The sequence below is a fragment of the Eleutherodactylus coqui genome, chromosome 4 (assembly GCF_035609145.1).
Source record: "Eleutherodactylus coqui strain aEleCoq1 chromosome 4, aEleCoq1.hap1, whole genome shotgun sequence".
Classification (NCBI taxonomy): Eukaryota; Metazoa; Chordata; class Amphibia; order Anura; family Eleutherodactylidae; genus Eleutherodactylus; species Eleutherodactylus coqui.
Window position 1 is genome coordinate 220,660,018 of NC_089840.1, and position 23,251 is coordinate 220,683,268.

The 23,251-nt window shown below is 43.0% G+C and overlaps 1 protein-coding gene across 2 annotated transcripts in view; it reads left to right on the top strand.

Annotated features, from left to right (window-relative positions):
• Positions 1-23,251, top strand: part of PRKG1 (protein kinase cGMP-dependent 1) — a 1,174,681-nt gene that overhangs the window by 1,145,943 nt on the left and 5,487 nt on the right. For both annotated transcript variants that reach the window (XM_066600777.1, XM_066600775.1), the window contains exons 11-16: positions 8,835-8,974; positions 9,253-9,342; positions 14,350-14,491; positions 15,644-15,807; positions 17,284-17,406; positions 19,302-19,364. In XM_066600777.1, the coding sequence (XP_066456874.1) occupies positions 8,835-8,974; positions 9,253-9,342; positions 14,350-14,491; positions 15,644-15,807; positions 17,284-17,406; positions 19,302-19,364 (722 nt within the window). The remainder of the gene's footprint in view (positions 1-8,834; positions 8,975-9,252; positions 9,343-14,349; positions 14,492-15,643; positions 15,808-17,283; positions 17,407-19,301; positions 19,365-23,251) is intronic.

Genomic DNA, 23,251 nt, shown 5'->3' on the forward strand with positions numbered 1-23,251 from the left:
GTGTTTTTGTTTCAATGTTTTTTCACATTTTTTTCAGTCCCTAATAGAGCTAATCTGGGTGACCCTGCAGCTCTGCCATGGCAGGGGGCACTCAGTGGTCAATTGATTATTGGATCGAATAGTGAAAGTGAGACGTCCGCTTTTTCTATTCACTACATAGTGCTCATTGAGTGCTAGGTAGCCCGCAAGAGAGAAGACAGAAATAGTTAAAAAACGCTTCTGCCTTCTCCTCTGGTCCCTGCTACATTGCAGGAGTTTTGATTCCATGCCGTATTTTTTTACAACTGAACACAAGATACAGTATGTTTTCAGCATAGTGTGTCACAGATAGGCTGTCAGACAAAACGTGAACCCGCTGCATTGCTCTTAGACTTAGTTTAGGGTTATAGTCTAGGACACAGCTGGCTAATGAGACTCCAGTAGCAAGAGATTGCAAGGCCATGGACCTAGGAGATTGTTCGTTCTTTGCTTAAGTTGTCTATTTGACTTTTCTCTCTGAGTCTTCACCCAAAAGCAACAGTAGACTGCTAGTGGATAGGGATTGAATAAGAATGGAACCAAAATTGGTATGTGGAAGAATAGTAAGGACAAAGTTAGGCTCAAATCTAAGAGTTCATACATGAGAAAACAGGTACGGGTCATGTCCCACAAGGACCAAGCTTGTTGCTCAGCCAAGGAATGAAACTTCTGAGCAAGTGTCACGGCTCATAGGGCATGTCAGAGAATCAGGACCAGGTTTATGTCACGGCATCAACCCTGGCCCGTGAGATTCCCATACCAGTGGAGGCTCATTATCATATCATTGTTGGACATTGACAGGGACACTTCTCTGCTGGTCTTTGGATTGATTGGTCGTCTGGGAGGCCTACATCCCTGCTGGCCAATCAGTGTTAGCTTGTGTACATTTATTCTGGCTTCTCGCAGAGGATGCTAGGGATACTCTCAGTCTGAATGTGTATTTGGTCCAGTCAGAGGCTTTTAAGTCCACTACAGCGTCTCAGTTCAGATAAGTCTGTTTAGTGATATAATTTATCTGGAGTGTTGACAGATCTAAACGTCTGTATTTTCTGGTCCCTTTGCTTGCGTAACATCTAACTATTGCCACTTTTCCTGCTACCATCTAGGGAGAGCCATGGTCACCTTAGTTCCTAATGTTGGGTTGCCCTGATCAGGGCGAGCACTCTGGTTTTAAGTTGGGATTCCTCTTATCAGTAGGTTAGGGTCAGTTCCCTTGTTTCCCTCTATTTTAGTTTCCTTGTATATTATCTTGTTTTATTTTAGTCTCTTTATTTACATCTCACCCTTGAAGGAGACATATCCTCTTAGGAATCTATTAAATTTATACAAAACATACATTTTAAATTCGGAGGTATGCTTTTTGACTTTCATGCTAACATTTTCCATTCATGTTACCTCTTGTAAGATATCAGCCATTATTTCAAAGGCTACATGTAGATGTATCCCACAAAATAGTGGCCTTCTCTTAGTGAAGGTGACAGTTCCGTGTAAATTGTAATAATATACTGCATTTAGCAACCTTGCGGGCTCAATCAGGGTTGGCACTAGAAATAGCATCTCCAGTTCCAAAATATCTTGTTTCAAGTAGGATCTTGCTAAAGACTTGAAAGAGACTTGTGGGCATTCTATTTTTAAAGACATGCCCTAAGGGAAATCCTTGGCATCGTGTAACACTTGCTCAATATTTCACCCTGAAAGTCTTAGCTTGGGTGATTCCCCCTCTTGTAAACATAAATAATATCTTCCAAATATAAAATGTCAGACAAGATAGCAAATTGTGATCTTACTAAAGCTTTTGAGATAGTATATTTAGCTGCAAGTAATTTAATATCGAGTGTGTTTTTATTAGGATATACTTTCATGGATTCTGTCTTCCAACACTATAAGCAGACAGAAAGGGGTTGCTGAATGTTGAAAAAATGTAGCAAAATTAGTTCTTTTCTTAGTCCTGGGCCAATCATGGATGTCTAGTCTATCGATTCTGGCATCTGCCATTAAGCTTGAAGAACATGACAGTATGGCTACCTTGATTGAACCCATAAACCTTTTTAAAGGGGTTTTCCCATCTTATGAAGTGATGGCATATCGCTAGGATGTCTCCTCAGTTGATCAGCAATGGGGGTCCAACCTTTGGTGCTCCGATAAATTCTTTCCTTGCACATTGACACATTGGTCAACAAGCAGCCAGCAGCAACATTGAGCAATGTAAACTTAGAAGGGGGTAAATTCCTTAATCATTGTGATGGCATATCCTATTGATATGTTGTCCCTTGATAAGATGGGAAAGCCCATTTAAAACTAGTCTTACGTTTCTATCAGTGTTATGTTCATCAGTGTTATGCTCCAACACCACCACTCCCTTTCGGCCCATGCCAAAAACTCCTGCAGCAATCACATGCCATTCATTATTCCGTCACCGTTGCAGCCAATTACTTTCCTCAGTGCTCATGTGCTGTACATGCAGACATGACTGCTGAGAACAGTGATTGGCTGCTGCGGTCACATGAATACTGACCGCTGCCGGAGCTTCCGGCTGGGGGACATAAAAGAGGTGAGGACACTTTTTTAGACACTTATCTGCCCCTTTAAGCTACAAAATGTATCTGGCCATTCAAATAAGTAAGTATATAAAATACATATCAATTTTAAGAATGCAGCGTTAACTACTTTCATCCATTTTGTGGATAGGATATACCTATTGAAGACTATGGAGAGTGTACAAAATACAAATGCATCCATGTTTTATTTATGTCACCCGTTCTGCATTAGCATGTCATTAATATTGCATCATAAGTGTTGCATCCGCATTACATGGGGCTGTTTTATGTCATTCAATTTCCTCCCTAGAAGAGAGTACATCAGTTTAAGTGAACTATAATAATGATGTAATACTGATATAAGATGCAATTGATGAAAATACTCATGTGAAACTGATAATAGGCTTAATAATACTGTTGTTTGTTACAGAATGGGCATATATACTGACAGTGTTGTGTTGGGTTACCTACGGTAGCAATGGATATATGGTAGTTTGATCCAACCACTGATGCAATATTTGGTTAAGTTTGACATCTTCTATTAGGTTAGGTTTTAACTTTCAAGTGTTAGGGCTGGCCAGGGCAGATGGACAGGGGATCCCTACGCCAACCTTCTCCCATGTCCCTACCTACTTGCCCCCCAGGGCGACAACTGGGCGACGGTCCCTGCGCTGCACTAGTGACAGGGACCCCAAGGAAGGAGGGACAGGGAGACCGGCAGGTGAGCATCGTGTAACTGACAGGAAGCCAAAAGGCAGCAGGCAAGAGAATAGTCATAAACAAGCAGGGTCAAACCGAAAGTCACGTGTGGAGTACAGGGGCGCAAACCAGAGGCAGAGTCAAACTAAAGGTCGAAGTCAAACACAAAGCAGTCAGGTCAAATATTGCAGACAAGTCTTAAACCAAACACTGGCAATCAGAGTCTTGGCCAGCCAGGTATATGTACAGAGCTCCCTGCCCACAGGAGCGGGGAGAAGTCACATGACCACTCGGGGGAATCATAAAGCTGCCTCCCCCCGGCGGTGCGCACCGACCCGAGCACCGCGCGGCAGGCCAGTGAATGGGCGTGCATACAATCACCAGAGTGGGAGAATCACTAGTCTGGGACCCTGCAGCACCTGGACGAGCAGCCCGCACCAACCGGACACTGGCGCCCCCAGTTGTAACCCCTATATCTAACATCAAGTTGATGAATGAAAGAAGTTTCTGATTTGTAAGGTCTTGAGGAATATGTTGGGGCTATGTAAATAAAGATGATGATGATGATATCATGATGTCCCTCTAGATGTTGACAGATTTTTAATTGTCGAGGTTTCTTGAAAAAGGAATTTGGACTCGTTGACATCAGCATCGGAGGTTCCTTTTGGAACCTCTGTCGCTGAATTCTGTTTAAGCACAAGACTAAATAGCACTGCATCCTGTGCTATTTTATCCCATAATAAACCAGAAGCTCGTCTGGAAATCAAATGTACCCCATTACAGTTAATGGGGTTAATTCGGCTACTTCATGAGACTGATCCGTTTTGCCGAGAAGTGACATTTTTCTGCTCTCCAAATGTTACAGGGAAACAGAACCCTGAGTGCTGATGTGAACGAGCCCTTAATGAAGAGTATTGAAAATGAACTCTATGGGGATTATTTACTAATGGTGCAGTCACACGAGCGTGTGCTGGTGTGTACATAGGTGCTCACAAAACCGGCGCACCCACATCCGTGTACAAACACGTGTGAATGCAGGTCCATGCAGCATTGCTTTCAATGGGGCCGTGGCTGCTGCCGTCAGCCCTATTAAAAGCAATAGACTGCCAGCAACCCCTGCAGTGATTTTCAGGGAAGGGCTTTAAATATAAGCCCTTTCCTGAAAATTATTTCTATCTGGTGTTAAAAATAAAAAAATATATATACTCACCTGTCTGCCACTGTCGGGGCTCAGCCGCTTGGGTCCCGTCACTGTATTGAAGTTCTTTCAGCAGATGGGGATTTAAAATCCCTGCCTGCTGAAAGGGCTGTGTCTGATTGGCTGAGCGCTCAGCCAATTACAGGCAGCGCTCACCCATTCATTGAATGACAGCTGAGCACTGCCTGTGATTGGTCACAGCGTTCAGCCAATCACAGGCAGAGCTGGTCCATTAATTGGGTTCATTGAATGGCTGACATACTTCAAGTGCACCAGATTTACCGCAGTACCTCTGCTGAATGATAAGTCTGTCAAATTTTAAAACCATCTAGTCTAACGTTTCACCACCGTTTAATTGGCTTGGTTTAAAACAAAAATTGAACAATCCTTGGCGCACAGTGTTGCATTTAGGCCACACCCCTTTTCTATAAAGGAACGTCCCTTTGTCAGACACATCAAAAAAGGGTTCAAATCATATAGTAAATGTGGCACAAAGCATGTTTGACAGTTTTCTGGCACAATTTGTGCTAGAGAACTGTTGACTTTTCTATAGTATCTAAGCCCTATTTATTTTGCACCAGCACTTATCTCTGTACTTACATTGCTCCATTTCTACTGTATTGTATTTTTTAGATAATACCAGTAATATCTTTTCTCGAGATGTTAATTCCCATTAAATCCTTAATGTAAGCAACCAAGACATTGTCCATTTTAGAAATAAGTTCCAGGACAAGAAACAAGAAACAGTGTAGTTTAGTGAAACATAGATTCGGTAGCCTGTTTGTGTCTAATTTCAAAGGTTATCCCTGATTTGGTTGGTGTGTGACTAAGCCATGTTATCTGCTAGAATGAATGCCAAGGGACATTTGAGCCAAAGTCATAAGACAGGGCTTACAGCGACATGGAAACCTACCATGTAAATGGTATTAATACATGTCTAATGAAAATGTATTAAATTGTCATGTGCAACAGAGTTGTCACCATGTATGCTGGTCAATGACTGACAGAATGGCTGTAATTCCTGTTGCCTATACAGCAGCGTAATGCAGAAATTCACAATCAAATTATTGCACAATTGTTAATTCATTAGCATGTGCAAACAATACTAGACCGGCCTAAATCTATAAAAATCCTTGATATTAATGTGGTCACATCAATGCGGATGTGTATTACTTATCTACCATTTAAGTATGTACCCTACTGACCTAGTATTTACTCATGTGTAATCAGAGGTGTAACTTGAAGCTTCTGGGCCCCAATGCAAAATCTGTAACGGGGCCCCTAACTATAATGCTTTATTCATAGTACTAGGCTTGCTATATGGAGAAGAGAGGCCTTATGGGCTCCCTAAGCTCCTGGGCCCGGGTGCAACCGCATCCCCTATAGTTACACCCATGTATGTAGTATTTACCTAACATTTCGGCTGCCCATACGCATTCGATAATTACACTGGACAACCAAAATGTACTTTGAAATTTTTCCCTTTCTCGGAAATTGTTAAACTACCCTAATTTTAGGTTGAGAAACACGAATATCACATTAGATTTTGTTTAACTCTGTTTTTTAAGATATACTAATCTCAAATCATAATACTAAATATAAGCTTTAAGGTTCTTTTTTCCTCAAAATAATTAAAGGGGTTGTCCCGCGCCGAAACGGTTTTTTTTTTTTTTTCAATAGGCCCCCCGTTCGGCGCGAGACAAACCCAATGCATGTGTTAAAAAAAACAAACGTTTAGTACTTACCCGAATCCCCGCGCTGCGGCGACTTCTTCCTTACCTTAGCAAGATGGCCGCCGGGATCTTCACCCACGATGCACAGCGGGTCTTCTCCCATGGTGCACCATGGGCTCTGTGCGGTCCATTGCCGATTCCAGCCTCCTGATTGGCTGGAATCGGCACACGTGACGGGGCGGAGCTACGAGGACCAGCTCTCCGGCACGAGCGGCCCCATTCACCAGGGAGAAGACCGGACTGCGCAAGCGCGTCTAATTGGGCGATTAGACGCTGAAATTAGACGGCATCATGGAGACGAGGACGCTAGCAACGGAACAGGTAAGTGAATAACTTCTGTATGGCTCATAATTAATGCACGATGTACATTACAAAGTGCATTAAAGGAGATGTCTCGAGGAAGCAGTTAATTTTTTTTTTTGCCCAGTCCCCCCCATTAAACACACATTACTAAGCCCCCCTGTAAATGACATTTCTAGCTGGTTCGTACTTACCGTTCCAGCGTTTCAGCAAGTTATAAAAGTTTCCTCAAGATGGCCGCCGGCTCTTTCCCAGTCGCTCGCTGCAGCCCGACGTGCGCGCTCCCGAGACGCCGCCAGCTGTGTCTCCATGGCAACCGGACGCATCGCAGCCGCCGACCAGACAGCAGGTAACCGGCGCTAGCCCCCGGCTCCCCAGCGCTAGCTCCCCCGGCGCAGCGACAGCCCCCCCCATCGCAGCGACAGCCCCCCCGGCCTAGCGCTAGCTCCCCCGGCCTAGCGCTAGCTCCCCCGGCCTAGCGCTAGCTCCCCCGGCCTAGCGCTAGCTCCCCCGGCGCAGCGACAGCCCCCCCGGCCTAGCGCTAGCTCCCCCGGCCTAGCGCTAGCTCCCCCGGCCTAGCGACAGCCCCCCCGGCCTAGCGACAGCCCCCCCGGCCTAGCGCTAGCTCCCCCGGCCTAGCGCTAGCTCCCCCGGCGCAGCGACAGCCCCCCCGGCCTAGCGACAGCCCCCCCCATCGCAGCGACAGCCCCCCCGGCCTAGCGACAGCCCCCCCCATCGCAGCGACAGCCCCCCCGGCCTAGCGCTAGCTCCCCCGGCGCAGCGGCAGCCCCCCCCGACCCATCACTTACCTGGGAGGCTTCTCGGGGCTGCTGGGCTGGGCTGGGCTGGTCTTCTCCGCTGGGCAGCTCCAGTTTCTGCACCTTCCTCTAAGAGAGGATGGTGCAGAATGGCCGCTTCAGCGCGCTCCCGAGCAGTGACAGCTCGTCTGCGCATGCGCAGAAGAGCTGTAGCGGGGAGCACACTGAAGCGGCTCGTGCTGAATGGAGAAGACCGGACTGCGCAAGCGCGTCTAAAAAAGCAAGCTGCCAGCAAATTTAGACGGAACCATGGAGACGAGGACGCTAGCAACGGAGCAGGTAAGTGGAATAACTTCTGTATGGCTCATATTTAATGCACGATGTATATTACAAAGTGCTTTAATATGGCCATACGGAAGTGTATAACCCCACTTGGTTTCGCGAGACCACCCCTTTAATATGGCCATACAGAAGTGTATAACCCCACTTGCTTTCGCGGGACAACCCCTTTAAACTACCCTAATTTGGGGTTGAGGAAAATGAATGTGGCATTATATTTTCTTTAGAACAAAAGGAATGGGCAATTGAAATCCAACTGCTCAATCCTTATCTCCCCCAACATCTGCTGTCAGGGAACAGTCTAGAGGCCCCCATACACATTAGATGGTCGGCGAGACCGGCCAAGATTGGTGGGTTCACCCAATATACATCTAATCTGTATGTCATCCTTATTCATATGTACGACTTAACTAGCATCTTTTTGTGTTTGTTTTGAATTAATTACCAGAAAAGCATTTTTATGTTTCTAACGACCATTTACCCAGCGGTGTTTTATTACATGGAGTCACCTTACTTTATACATCTCAAGTATGTTCTGTAGGACTTCAGAAGGGCACCTTACAAGCTGTTCCTCAATGCACTGCCCTGGACAGATTCCAGTACCCCGCCAAATGGCTCAGATTAGTTTGACCAGGTGGTTGGTAGTGAACAAACCTTGTATAAGATTATATACTATGTAAGGCCGCCTGCACACGAGCGGAAATCCCGCCGCGGGATTTCCCGCGGGATTTCCGCCGCTGAAAGTTTGCATAGGAGTGCATTGAAATACGCACTCCTATGCAGACGGCCGCGGTTTGGCCGCGCGAAATCTCGCGCGGCAAACAAACCGCGGCATGTCCTAATTTTCTGCGGGGCACGCACTCACCCGGCCGCCGGCTCCGGTCTGCGCATGCGCCGGCTGCGCGGCAGCCGGCACATGAAAGAGCCGGGGCCGCCAGGCGCGGGTGAGTACGCGCTCGTCCCTGCAGGCACTCGGGTCGGATCGCGCGGCGAGAATTCTCGCTGCCGGATCCGACCCGCTCGTCTGCAGGCGGCCTAAAGCAGATTATAATTGGTCCCACTGCAGTGTTACTAAGATTATTATATACATTACTGTATAAAACAGCCAATGTGAGTCAGTCTTGGTCTGTCTGCTAATACTTAAATGTTAACAGATTTCGGAGCATGTACTTTTTAATTCTCTAGCTCTCTACATAAAATATGAATGGGCTTAGAATTTACCGATACCTTAATGCTATGTTACTCCTCATAGGTACAGTTAAAAAGTGAAGAATCCAAAACATTTGCAATGAAGATCCTTAAAAAGCGTCACATAGTGGACACAAGGCAACAGGAACACATTCGATCAGAGAAACAAATAATGCAAAGTGCTCATTCTGACTTCATTGTGAGGTAAGATGTGTGACTATATGATACTACAGCATGACTCCAGAATTAATGGCTAGTGATCAGCAGAACATTGGGGCAACTTTCCATTTAATTTTAGTCCTAAATAGCAATAGAAGATGAAGCTTTTTCTCTACAACTGTGTTCGCCTTGCAGGCAAAAGTCAGTCTTGTAATGAATGCAGGCAAAATGTCAGGTCAATGCAATGTTCCCACTGATACAGTTCTTTGAGGGTTGTCTCGAATAGACTGAATAACTGGATAACATAATGTTCCCTATTACAGGTTATACAGAACTTTTAAGGACAGCAAGTATTTATACATGTTGATGGAAGCCTGTCTAGGTGGAGAGCTTTGGACTATTCTCAGGGACAGGTATGTAGTCAGATTGTACCCAGGTTATGGGTTATGGGTATAAAGCTAAAATTCAGGTATTTTATGAAGAATTGCAACCAACAACTCTGGACTTCTCGGATTGTATTGGCCCATAATTCAGCATGGGTTACAATGTTATCCTATTTTATTTTGTGGTAGCTTAAACTTCAAACTTGTAATTTGTAATTATGGAAGTGTAGTAGAAAATAATAGTGCTGTGGCTTTCCACAGAAATCAAGGACCATGTTTGATGTCTTCACAATCAATTATCATGTCCAACTTTGGAAACGTTATGCACAAAAGCATGGCTGAGCATACATTTGTCATGAATGTAGAGAGCAGAAAAAGTCATTGTCAGACGACTCTGGAAGCGGCTTATCTCCCGAGAACAAAATATTGGGCAGTTGAAATCCAACTGGCTGATTCTTACCTCCTTCTCCATTACATGTCATTCTCACCAAAATATGGGGATTTGGGAAATATATATCTAACATGTGTTGGCCTTGCATAGCCAATACACAAAAGCTGGCCTGAATTTAACAATGTCTATCAATGAAGTGTTCCGTGATGGAACAGATGATGTCTAGTAGTTTCACAGAAATGTGGCATATGTCACACATTCTGATATATTTCAAAAAATGCCTGGCATTGTACGACCACTTAATCTCATAATAATTACTCTACTCTTCATGTTAATAGCAAAACACATGACAATTATAAGGTGACATGTTATTTCATTTTTATCATTGCCTTGCTGTACTGGTCAACTAGAGGCAGTAAACCAGAACATGAAGAAACAACATGTATTGGAGACTCCAGATCACCAGTCGAAAGATGTTGGATCTGTCACGGTACACTGGCCTTGACAATATCGTGGTGAAATAGTCACAACACGGAAGCGGGTCCAGGCTAGCATCATAACGTGAGCTCGGCCCATGTGACAATGGTGCTGGCACATGTGCCATGTTATTTGACCTTGAATAGTTGGAAAGTCCACATCCATCTGCTGCAATGGGATCTGATTGGCTGGAGGGAAGGTGTTGTCCCCAGCTGGCCAATCTGCTATTAGTATAGATTATATATTTCAGCTCCTCTTTTCACAGGGCATCGGTTAATCTTAATGATGGAGCTCTGGTCTGATCCATATTCTTGTGGTACCATCTTACACTCAAAGAAGTCCCTGGTGTTCTTATCTATTATTTTGGTGTAACACCTGCTTTTCAGTACTGCTGTGATGATTTTTATTAACATCTTTCAATTGTCATCTCCTTTTCCATCTAGAGACAGTCTAGGTAGCCCCCAGGTCCTGGTTGTAGGGCCGCCCTCCTCAGGGCAATCACCTTGCTTTTAGGCAGGATTTTCCCATATTAGTAAGATAGGGTGAGATTTCTTTTCCCCCTTGTTTTTAATTTTGTTTATAATAACTTTCTTCTGAGTTATCTAATAGCTTTTTGGACTATTTTTACGTCCAATGGAGAAGAGGTATTTTTGGCATCCGGCTTGAACGTAAAAGTATCCTTTGTTACTGTGGGAGAGAAAATGTATCATTCTCCTTTCCCCACTGGAGAAGAACCGTATGGCACTGTTAAGAGAGTTAGCCATCAGATAAAAGAGCTTTCACCCGACAGATATAACCATCTGAAGTCTTCTGTTGCAGTGATATAAGGGTCGGAATACTCTGTTTGTGTATCCTGATCTGATACTTTACAACCATTGCTCCAGCAATGGCAAAATATCAGAATGTGATTTGAAATGTGGATATATTCCTGTGTCTGTGCCCGATGGCAATGTAATATCTGCTTCTTGTGCTTGAAGGAATTACATTACTTTTCTTTGCATTTTGCTCTTTTCCCCATCAATTACTATCGTATGACTACAAATGAGCAGCAAAACAACACCAGGAGTAACTCAAAATGTGTATAAGTATGAACTTTATTTCGCTATGTCTGTTCTTATTGTGTCGTATGACCAGCATGTATGCAGGCTGATCTACAATCCTGAGCTGATCAGAACTAAAGCCCCCTTTACACGCAATGAGTATCACTCAAAACGGCCAAAAATGAGCGATAATCGTCACATGTAAACGCGGTCATCGTGCACTTTTCGTTTGAACAATGATTTTAACGTTTTTCAGCCACTGAAAGATAAAGCAAACACATTTATCTTTCAATAGACCACACACTGTTCTCCCCATGGCATGTTTACGCTAGCCTGGAAAGAACAATGCAATATGTGGCAGCTATTTGCACAGCTGGGCCTGTGTTTAAACGCAAACAGGGATCTGCAAACAACTCATAGGGGCCCTTTTACATGCAAATGAAGATGATAAAGTGTTAATGGCCATTAACACTTTATGCAAATAGATCGCTAACTCTTTCAGTCGTTTGAAAGATTATCTTTGTGTGTAGAAGGGCCTTAAACTGAAATGTCCTGAGGCGATGAATTTCAATAACTTCTCTTCACTGCGAGAGAAAAGACATTGCCCTATGCTTTCTGTACATACTGGTTAACACACAAGCAATTGATGGGTGTGCTCCATTTTGTATTTTTATGCCTTTCTTTACTCTTATGTCATGTTGCTTCATCTATACCATTACATTTACTTGTCTGTAGCACTTTTATGCATTATTTAAACACTTGAATAATTAGTAACCTCAAATTTCTAGACCCCCCTCATAGCTGAGATAGTGGAGTATATTGTAGTTGCACTTGGATTTTCAAGTCCTGCATGGATATGTAGTAGGCTTCTGGGAACTAATCACATGTCGTCAACTGCCCAGTTACATTGTCATTAGCAAGCCTTTTGATTTTATAGCAGATGAATAGTGTGACAAGTTGCCCTCCTAAGCTATGTGATTTGCATAAGTATATTATAAGACATTGTGAATGTAACTATAATAAAAGTCATAAAATTAAATGTCCACTTTGATGACCATTTCACAGTTTATTCTATATGACAAGTCAGGTAAGGGCTTCTTTACATGGGACAACTTGTCGGCTGCAGATGCCCAACAGGTCATCCCAACGATCACTGTTCCTGTGGTTTTACACATGAATGATCATCACTAGTGAACGAAGGCTGAGCGAGACGGATTTCTGCATGTAGAAACTAAACAACGAACAAAATTTGAATGCTTTGGATCAGTGAATACAACTACAATAGTCACCTGGGTACCAAAGCTTAAATAAGAGAATGGAGAGAGGAGTAAAGGCGATTTGAGAAGGGGGGGTGTAAGGATGATGCAGAGCATAGTATTACAAGGGTTGAAGTCAATTTCTAATGGCTAATAGTTTTCCAGAGCAGTCAGTGGTCAAGGAGAGAAAAAGCAGAATTTCCACCAAGGGTCCAATAGTTGTTTATAAAAGCTGGATGATCATGAGGCTATAGGTATAATTGTTGTTGTTAGCTGTTTAGTCATTCACGACCCTAAAGGCTTCTTCCATGATTTTCGGTCTTGCCCTGCTTCTTTCAGTTATGTGGTATCCATGCCAGTATCAGCTTTGGCAATATCAGTCATTGTGTTCTTTTGCAGCCAGGTCTTCTTTTGTCACTGATCTGTCCAAGCATTATAGATTTTTCTAGAGATTCTGCTCGCATTACATGGCCAAAATACGTCAGTCTGAGTCCGGTCATCTTCCCCTCCAGAGATATATATACGATTCAGGACTTCTCTATTTGTTACTCTCACCATCCAGGGCATACGCAGCAGCTTTCGCCAGCAGCACAGCTCAAACACATCAATCCTCCTTCGATCAGCTTTTTTCGCAGTCCAGCTTTCACATCCATACATGGCTATGGGAAAAAAACGGTGGTTTGCACTATCCTGCTTCGGTATACTTGGTCCACCTTAATTAACCATCTCTGTGAGCTTTCTAATGTCCTTCAGTGGATATGGATTAGTAATGTAGCTCCAGCCAGCTGGAAAGGCAGGAGTTTGTTAATTAGTTTGTTGTAATTGTCTAATAGCAGGTTAAGGCAAAGTGTTTTGGGGGGTGTACAATCACTTAACTAGCATGACTGGCTTGAGATTTTGAGAACTGAATCCCAGTATGGTTTATTAAAGGGGCATGTCCACCAGATCTGGATGTACGAGCCAGGGTTTTGGTTGCACCTCCAGCAAGTATTTGGGCTAGGGAGGTAATAAAGATGGGCTTGGTCAGACATTGTATACCATCTAGATATAATTTTGCATAAGTTGTCTTGGAGTCTAATGGACTTGCTGCTCCAAGATCCTTTCCCCAGTGTTATATGAAGGGGAGTCACAATAGGACGCTGTTACATACAGAATAATCTAGTATGATGTTGAAAGCATCATAGTGGCATATTTATATGTGGGGAGCAATTTTTATAAGATAATTATCTCTCTATCCAACAAGCCCCTGGTTATATACAGAAGTATCACTTTTTTGGTCCCTGAGTATTGCAGGGAACATATTTTGGGTAGTGTATTGTTAGAGTGCCATGTATAGGGTGTTAACATATTAGCACAATAAAAAAGCATTAAATGAGAAGCTAATTCAAAGATGACAACCAATATGGCTTCACTTCCTGTTCATTTTTGAAAAGTTGCTGCCGCATCAAATAGAGAAGGGGCAGCATCTTTGTAAATAGGGTCCACATAATTACTAAACTTTAGCTGCTATTATAACTTCTGATTTACCTTTTTTATTTTTGGGGTGGAAACCCTCTGTAAAAGAAAAGAGATATATATGCAAATGTTACCATTATTATATATGTCTATAGCATGCTGGCAGATGGTAAAGATACTTTTCACTGTATTATTTCCCATTGCATAATTATTTTTTCATTGCATAGTATTTGATCATTGTACTGAATTGTGTTGACACCTTAGGCAGTCAGCGCTGCTGCACTAAGGTCATTCAACAGCAACGGCGTTGAATGTGAAAGTCTTCTTTACATTGTGACTGTGATTATTATTACATATCTATATATTGTATATATTCATAGAACAGGAGATATGTTTGACCGTATGCTATTTCCTCCAGAGGTTCGTTTGAAGACTCTACGACAAGGTTTTATACGGCTTGCGTAGTTGAGGCCTTTGCTTATCTGCATTCCAAAGGGATTATTTATAGGGATCTCAAACCAGAGAACCTTATTCTGGACCATCGAGGTTATGCAAAGCTGGTAAGTGGAAACATTTTTATCTAAACCATATATCCACAGGATAGGGGATAGCATGTTGATCAGTGGGCGTTTCACCACAGATCTTGAGAACGGGTGTCCCGTGGCCACCGTCCTTCTCACTGTGCGGTTTCTGCAACCCCGCAGTGAGGAAGAGACTGAATGGAGCGCTAGTTGCGGAGGTGCATTAACACTCCATTCACTTTTGATGGGCCTGCCGAGATATCTGAGTAGCAAGCACTTGAGTAGTTCCATCAGCTCCATTGAAATGAATGGAGTGTTGACCTCAATTGTCGGCCAGTGCTCCATTCATTCTGATATAATTGTGGGGGGAGGAGAGGTGGACAGGGTACCCCCATTCTCAAGATTGGTAGGAATCTCAGCGGAGAGATCCCAACTGATCAGCAAGTTATCTATTATCCTATGAATCCTTTTGTAACGACCTCTCTAAATGGGTTGTGTCATCAGAGACAACCCATTTCAGAATGTGGCACCAGGGGCGAACAGCTCAATGTCCCGCTCCCAGAACACTCTGAAAACTGCTTATTTTGCCGTGGAAAAGTGTGGCCAGCCTGATATTTTCCCTTCAGTGAATACTTCACTACATACCCTGTGGGCTAGAGTAGTCAAAGGGTTTATTGGAACAAACCAATTGGTCTAGAACAGTTAATAGGTAATACAAGGATGGCACAAAGGCTTCCAGAATGATAGCTGCCCTTACAGAATGTCTCGCTGTTCTAAGTCATAGAAGAGGTCCCAAGCAGGGAAGCCAGTTTATGATATTCATATCCTTTACTAGGGCATTTGAACAGACCTTGTGAACTTGGCAAAACTCTTTCGAAGACCACTTTTGAATACAATTTTGGGTGGTCGTCTCAAAGAGGTTTCATTGTATTTTGATGAGTCCTACATTTCCCCAAAAAATGTTTTGAGGGTGCTTTGGAGGATATGGACTCAATACATATCGTTGTGCAAGACTCCAATTTAATTAGAATGAACAACGGCTGATTTATTATGTTTTGATCTTGATTTTCTGCCTTCCTTGGATTATGTGTCATGTAGCATGGACTGTGAAGAAGTATCATTTACAGATGGCTTAGCCTTTGTTTGGAGGCAAAACTGCTTGGCTTTGATGATATTTTTCTTCTTTCACAGGTTGACTTTGGCTTTGCAAAGAAAATAGGCTTTGGTAAGAAAACATGGACCTTTTGTGGAACCCCTGAATATGTAGCTCCAGAGATCATCTTGAACAAAGGTCACGACATTTCAGCAGACTATTGGTCACTGGGAATCTTAATGTATGAACTCTTGACTGGCAGGTATGGGAATCGCCATGATAAAAATAGTAAAAGCAAATCGTGGAAGATTTATGTCCTTGTCACTTTGATTATAGCACTGGCAAGAACTAGACTTGGCAGTGATCAATGTAAGTTAATGCTTTTTTAATAAGGACGTAAGAGAGCCATGCTCAAAAATTTAATATAGTAATGAGGAACAGCAAGAAATAATGATGCATCACCTTCATCGTGACCCCATATGAGGGGCTCCAGATCTCTTTGATTACTTACCTGACTTTTTGTGAGGGTAAGATATTACAAAATGCATGCAAGTACTATGAAGTAATAGAAGTCAATTGTAAATTCTGAACAAAGTGTAGAATTCAAGTTTGGAGTCATAATATAGCCAGTTTGTCCATGGTGGTAATTGGGGTGGTTCTCTAATTAGCTGCCAAAGGAAGCTTTTATTTTGGAAGCCTAATATAAAAGCACAAATGGCCACTGATCACTGGCTAAATTGGTTACCCAAGGAATGGGGGGTTTACAAAAGCAGGCCCTGTTGTAGTAAGCCAGCTATCAATAGACCTGCTAAATAAAAAGGAGTTGTCCAAAGTAGACAACCTTAATAAAGGGATATTCTAGAATGGGGGTGTTTTTTCAGTTTCCACTCTTCCACTGGATAAGTGAAAACTGATAAATCAGTGGGAGTCTAACCGCTGAGATTGCCACCAATCCCAAGATCAGGGGGTTCTATGTGCCCCACTTCTGGACACTGCTAAGAGACAGCACTGACCAGAGTGAATTGAGCACTGACTGCACATGCACATTGGTGCTCCATTCATTTCAATGGTGATAATGGTAATACCCAAGATATAGTGCTTGGCTTTTTCCGTAAGCCCAATTGAAATGAATGGATTACACCAGGCATGTGCAGCCAGCGCTCAGCTATTTCTGTTAGCTCCATTGAACTGAATAGAGTGGCACTGCACGTGCGCAGCCAGCTGTTACTTCCCTCCGGTTGGTGCAGCGATACAGCAGTGACTGCAAGTGGGGCAAAAGGGACTCCCCCGTTCTTGGAATTGTGGGGGTAGCAGCTGTCAGATCACCACCGATCTATCAGTTTTACCCCCTTAAAGTTCAATGTTGATGGTGTTTCCTGTTTTCCCCAGGAGAAGTAGTAGAATGTTACGCACTGTGTATCCATACAGTTCCTTAGTAGAGTCCATAATCTACATATAGGAGAAGTAATGATAGGAAAAATCAATTGCAAGGTTTTTGAGGATGACACCAAAAGTCCATTATTTCAGGCTTTACAACATAAGACTTATATAATTTGACCCATAAAACTAATCTTCATTATTATGTCAAAGGCTCAATATTCCTCTTGTCCTGTATCCAGCGAATTGAGAGACACAATTTCCATTAATGTTCTAACAAGAAACATAATTTTCTTCATAGCAATAAAAGGAATGAGATTTCTATTTGCATTAATTGCATCAATTCCTTATTTTCTCCCAGCCCCCCATTCTCAGGTCCAGACCCTATGAAGACTTATAACATCATACTGAGAGGAATCGACATGATTGAATTTCCAAAGAAGATTACCAAAAATGCTGCTAATTTAATAAAAAAACTATGCAGGTGAGAATGAAAACAGGTACTTAAAAAAAAGTTTGCTTTCTGTTTCAGGACGTGTAGACAGGAAAGTCCACTTATCCTCCACTAGTAATGTAGGAACAGCAAGGTGTGCTGGTGTCAATTTGCGTCAAATCTAATGTGGACCTTTTTTTATTAAGAAGTCAGAAGGACAATTGGGGGCCCTGTTCAATAACAGTATGTGAGCCCCATTCCACTAACATGTCCCACTGAGCTGTTATCTCTCTGGGAAACACCCAAACGGTTTGAACGTAATCTACAACAATAGGTAATATCCCCGGTGGTCTGGGCAATGAAGGCATTAATTAAAACATCCCTGGTGGGTTAGAGTAGTCAAAGGGTTTTTTGGAACAAACATGTTGGTCTAGAACAGTTACTACATTAATTATAACATCCCTGGTGGGCTAGAGTAGTCAAAAAGTTTATTGGAACAAACTTATTGTCCTAGAACAGTTAATAAGTCATTATAACATCCCTGGTGGGCTAGAGTAGTCAAAGAGTTTATTGGAACAAACCTGTTGGTTTAGAACAGTTAATACGTTAATTATAGCATCCCTGGTGGGCTAGAGTAGTCAAAGAGTTTATTGGAACAAACATTTTGGTCTTAAAAACAGTTAGTACATTAATTATAACATCCCTGGTGGACTAGAGTTATCAAAGAGTTTATTGGAACAAACCTGTTGGTCTAGAACAGTTAAGAGCTTAATGATGACATCCCTGATGGTCTAGGGCAGTTAAGAGATTAATGATAAAATCCCTGGTCTATGACAGTTAAAGGGATTGTCTGGGACTTTTGCAGTAGGTGACCTATCCTCAGGATAGGTCATCAGTAGTTGATCGGAGAGGGTCGTTTTTTTGTTCAGGACCTCTGCTAATCAGCTGATTGCCATGCCGCTGTCAGTGCGTGCAACACTGGAAGAAGATAGAGCTGTCAACATTGTAGTGGCTCAGTTTGGCACTACAGGCACAGCTTCCAGTGAATTTAATAGGAGCTGTGCCTGTTTACCAAACTGGGCTATAGCAATATGGACAGCACTATCAGCTCATCGGTGGGGATCCAAAGTGGCAGATCCTAGCCAATTAAATATAGGTCACCTATAGCAAAAGTTCCTTTAAAGAGTTGAAGATGAGAACTCTGTTATCTAGAACTCTGAAGATATCAATGATAATATCCCTGGTGGGCTAGCTCAGTGAAGGACTTAAAAGGTAACTTTTAGAAAGCTTCTGACATGTCATAGCGACATGTCAGAAGTTTGGAACTGTGCGGAGGTGGGGGGTCCTCCACCAACTGCCTAAAACAAAGGAGCATGGTGTGTCAGTTTACATCCCTCTATAGCCACAGCTGTTTCAATAGACCCAGAGGGAAAAGGTAGTGGTGGTGGTGGTGGTGTGGGGGGGGGGGGGGGGGGGGGTCGGGGTTACAAAATGATGTGCCCAATATTTAATCTGGACCTTTTTTCGGTAATTTTTGACCCCTTACTAAATGATCTCCGGGGTATCTACACAGGCTCTTTGCTGCATTCTAATGTATGTCTTATCACCTATGGAGTTCAAATAATGGCTTAATTTTAAAGCATTCAATGCTAGATGTAGGAGCTGAATATCTTATGCTTTAGCAAATAAAACATGTAAAACTATGAATTATATTACTGCTCCTGAGCCCAGGCTATTCTTACATTAATAGCTTTCCTAGAAAGTTTTGCGTTCAGTGTTTCACTTTCTTTGCTGGAGTGTGCTGCCCTCTTCTGGTGCTTATGTGTTACTGCTAGCAAAAATGCAGCAATAGCAATGCCATCATCAAGTTCCATTAAACTGAGCGATCTGATGTATAATGTAACGCAGGAATTTGAGTTTCTCTTTTACTATCTATCTTCTACTAGGGATAATCCGTCAGAAAGGTTAGGAAACTTGAAAAATGGAGTGAAAGATATCCAAAAGCACAAGTAAGTGACTAAAAAGAATGACACTAACGAGGCTTGTCTTAAAGTTTGTTCAATTGTTTAACCTGTAAAATAGTGGATATGTTTGATCCCAGATCATATTATGTGAAATCAGTGTATTATAGGCTTTTACTATATGGCAGATATGACTTCTCCCATTAAGAAAGTTGTCAGTTTCAACATAACAAAAAATAATATCTGATTAATGGGATTTCTGCTGATTTCCAGAATGAAAGGACTTATGGAGTGCATCCACAGGTGCTAGTCAGAGATTTCCCTTACTTGAGATCTGACATCCCTTACAAAGAAATTGCTATTGATTTGAATGGACTTTTACCTAGAATCTTGTTTCTGAGCCATGCAAAAGGGTTTATATGTTTTATAGAGCTCCTTTTTTTAAATCTGTTGTATTCAGAGATCACAGACTTGTCAGATATGATCTTCTCACATGGAGCGTTAACTGTTTTAACTCCTTTAAAGGGATTGTCCAGCTGTAAACTTCTTCTCAGAATAGGTCATCAGTAGTAGATCAGCGCAAGTCCATCACAAGGGACCCCCACCAATCAGCTGTTCACTAGGCCAGTGTACTCCTACACTGAGCGGGACTTTTGCAGGAAGCAGACAGCTCCATGCCCACTGAAGTGGCCTGGCTTGGTATCACAGGTGCAGCTCTCTTTGAAATTAATGGAAACCTGGTCTGTAACACCAATTCATCCACTGGGAAAGGAGCCGTCTGCTTCCCACAACAATCAGCTCAGCGCACACATGCACCAGCCCAGAGAACAGCTGATCAGAAGGGGTTCCTGGTCTGCCCTAACCCTTCACTAATCATAGTAACATAGTATGTTAGGCTGAATAAAGACATAAGTACATCGAGTTCAGCCTCCCCATGCCTACCAATGTTGATCCAGAGGAAGGCAAAAAAAACCCAATTAGGCAGAAAGCAGAATTAAAGAAATTAGTTTAAGGAATTAAGCATAAGGAATAGTTTTTCCTCATTTAAGGGAAAAAAATTCCTTCCTGACTCCAATCTGGCAATCAGAATAATCCCTGGATCACCGACCCTTCTGATGTAGTCAGTGACTATAACATGTAATATTCCATCGCTCAAGAAAGGCGTCCAGGCCCTTCTTGAACTCTTTATCGAGTTTGCTATTACCACATCCTCAGGCAGAGAGTTCCATAGTCTCACTGCTCTTACAGTAAAGAACCCCCTCCTATGTTGGTGTAGAAACCTTCTTTCCTCTAGACGTAGAGGATGCCCCCTTGTTACAGTCCTGAGTATAAACAGATGGTGGGAGAGATCTCTGTATTGTCCCCTGATATATTTATACATAGTTATTAGGTTGCCCCTCAGACATCTTTTTTCTAAACTAAATAATCACAATTTTGATAACCCCTCTGGGTATTGTAGTCCGCCCATTCCATCTATTACTTTAGTTGGCCGCCTTTGTACACACTCAAGCTCTGATATGTACTTCCAGAGTACTGGTGCCCAAAACTGTACACAGTATTCCATGTGTGGCCTGACCAGAGACTTGTAAAAAGGAAGAACAATGTTCTCATCATGTGCCCCCAGACTTCTTTTAATGCACCCCATAATCCTATTTGCCTTGGCAGCAGCTGCCTGACGTTGGTGAGAGGCTATTGCAGGATAGGCCTTTAATAGATTAAAACTGGACAACCCTTTTAACCCTCTCCAATCCACTGTCTGACGTCTAAAGACATTATGATTTAAGGCTGTACAGCTCAGATGTTGGAAGACGTCCGTCGGGGTTCTCTTACTATATATTGCCAGCCTCTCTGCTGTCGGAGCCTATCCAATGTGTCACCTCATGCAGTACTGGCTTTAGCCAGCACATAGCGCCATTGTATAACAGCAGAAAAAAGAGTAAGCCCCCTTGGAAAACCAGAATACAAATTGGATTGGAAAGGGTTAAACTTTTCTAGACTCCTTATTGTTCACGATTTTACATTCTCTTTACATTTTATTGGATTGAACTTGGTTATTTGCATTAACACTATGATTTATTAAAAAAGATAAAGCATCTACTTTTAGAAAAGCATTGGCCAAATGCCAAATAATGGGGATACTGTACGTTCATGGCCTTTCTTTCTGTAGAGCAGTCATGTATATGTTTATTATGAGTGTACACCCAAGGGAGACGACCCAATGCTTTTCTAACATTTATGCCAATAATGTCTTTCCTCAACATTAAAATGATGGGAAAATGATTTTTCTCAACCAATGCCAACTTCATGAACTGTGGATAATTATTTATTCTCAGGGCTGCTTTGGCCCTTGCTACATATTTTTGTAGCAATTGTTTGTTGTCTTGTCACTATAGATTTATATTGTTATCTGTTAACGTTTGTTGTAGTAATTTTATACACTGTTATCAGCCTTAGGGCTGACACCCACTGGCGATATTTTCTTTCTTGCGCTGCGAGAGCACGTGAAAACTCTCGCCTCGCAGCGCAAGAAAGACACTGAAATAGAACCAGCATATCGCCAGTCTCTTCAATGGGGCCAGCGGCAGCAGCGCTAGCCCCATTGAAAAGATATGGAGAATGCCGTAGACTTCTGCCACAGCTGTCACAGCTGTGGCAGGAGTTACCTTCATCCCCGGGGGGAACGCGGGGATGAAGGAATCCTCTGCCACAGCTGTCACAGCTGTGACAGCTGTGGCAGAAGTGCAGCATGCTATTCCATGTCTTTCAATGGGATCGGCGCTGCTGCCGGTCCCATTGAAAGCAGTGGTTTGTAGCAAACCCTGCAGTATGATTTTCGGGGAAGGGCTTGAAATATAAGCCCTTCTCTGAATTGGATGAGCGCTCAGCCAATAGCTAAGCACTAGCTGCTATTGGCTGAGCGCTCAGCCAATCAGCACAGTCCTTTCAGGAGGTGGGGATTTTTAAATCCCCGCCTGCTTAAAGTGCTTGACAGCAGTGCCGGGGAGCCAGCCGGAGGATGCGTCTGAGCGGCGGAGAGGTGAGTAATTTTCAAAAAAAAAATGTTTACCACTTATTGATGATTTTTCAGGGAAGGGCTTATATTTCAAGCCCTTCCCCGAAAATCATACTGCGGGGCTTGCCCGAAAGCACTGCTTTCGAAGGGATCGGCAGCAGTGCCCATCCCATTGAAAGCAATGGGATATCATTCTGCACTTCTGCCACAGCTGTCACAGCTGTGGCAGAGGATTCTTTTATGAAGGAAACTCCTGTCACAGCTGTGGCAGAAGTCTGTGCTATTCTCCCTATGTTTTCAATGGGGCTAGCGCTGCTGCCGCTGGCCCCATTGAAAACACTGGCGATGTTCCAGCGTTTTTCTCGCACTGCGCTGCGAGACTTTTCAATTACTCTCGCAGCACAGTGGAGAAAAAACCCCCAGTGGGTGTCCACCCTGAAAGAGAGATACTTACCTGATTCAGTTTGGGCTTAATGACATTGACACCAGGTCACGTGATGTGGACCTCTCGTCTACCATGGCATCATCAGATGGGACTAGCTGACTGGCTTATTTCAATAGCTAATCCAGCGTCCCTCTCTGTTTTTGTATTGGCCATGCTAAAGAAGGGGGTTGAGTCGGTTATTGAAATGAGCCAGCCATTCAGTCAGGCACATCCTATGTTGTCACAGCAAAGAGAAGTCCATAGCATGTTACCTGTTCTCAGAGCTAGATCGGAAGTGGGCACTCGTGGACCTTAACTAGGTCCGAACAAGTATCTCTCTTTGAATAATTCATTTAAATGGGGTTTGTCCCACCAAAAGAAGTTATTCCCTTTCCATAAGGTAGAAGATAACTTTTTTATTGGTTGGAGTCTAACTACTGGAAGCCACATCGGTCATGAGAAAGGTGGTCCCGAAGGTCCCCAAATGAATGGAGTAGT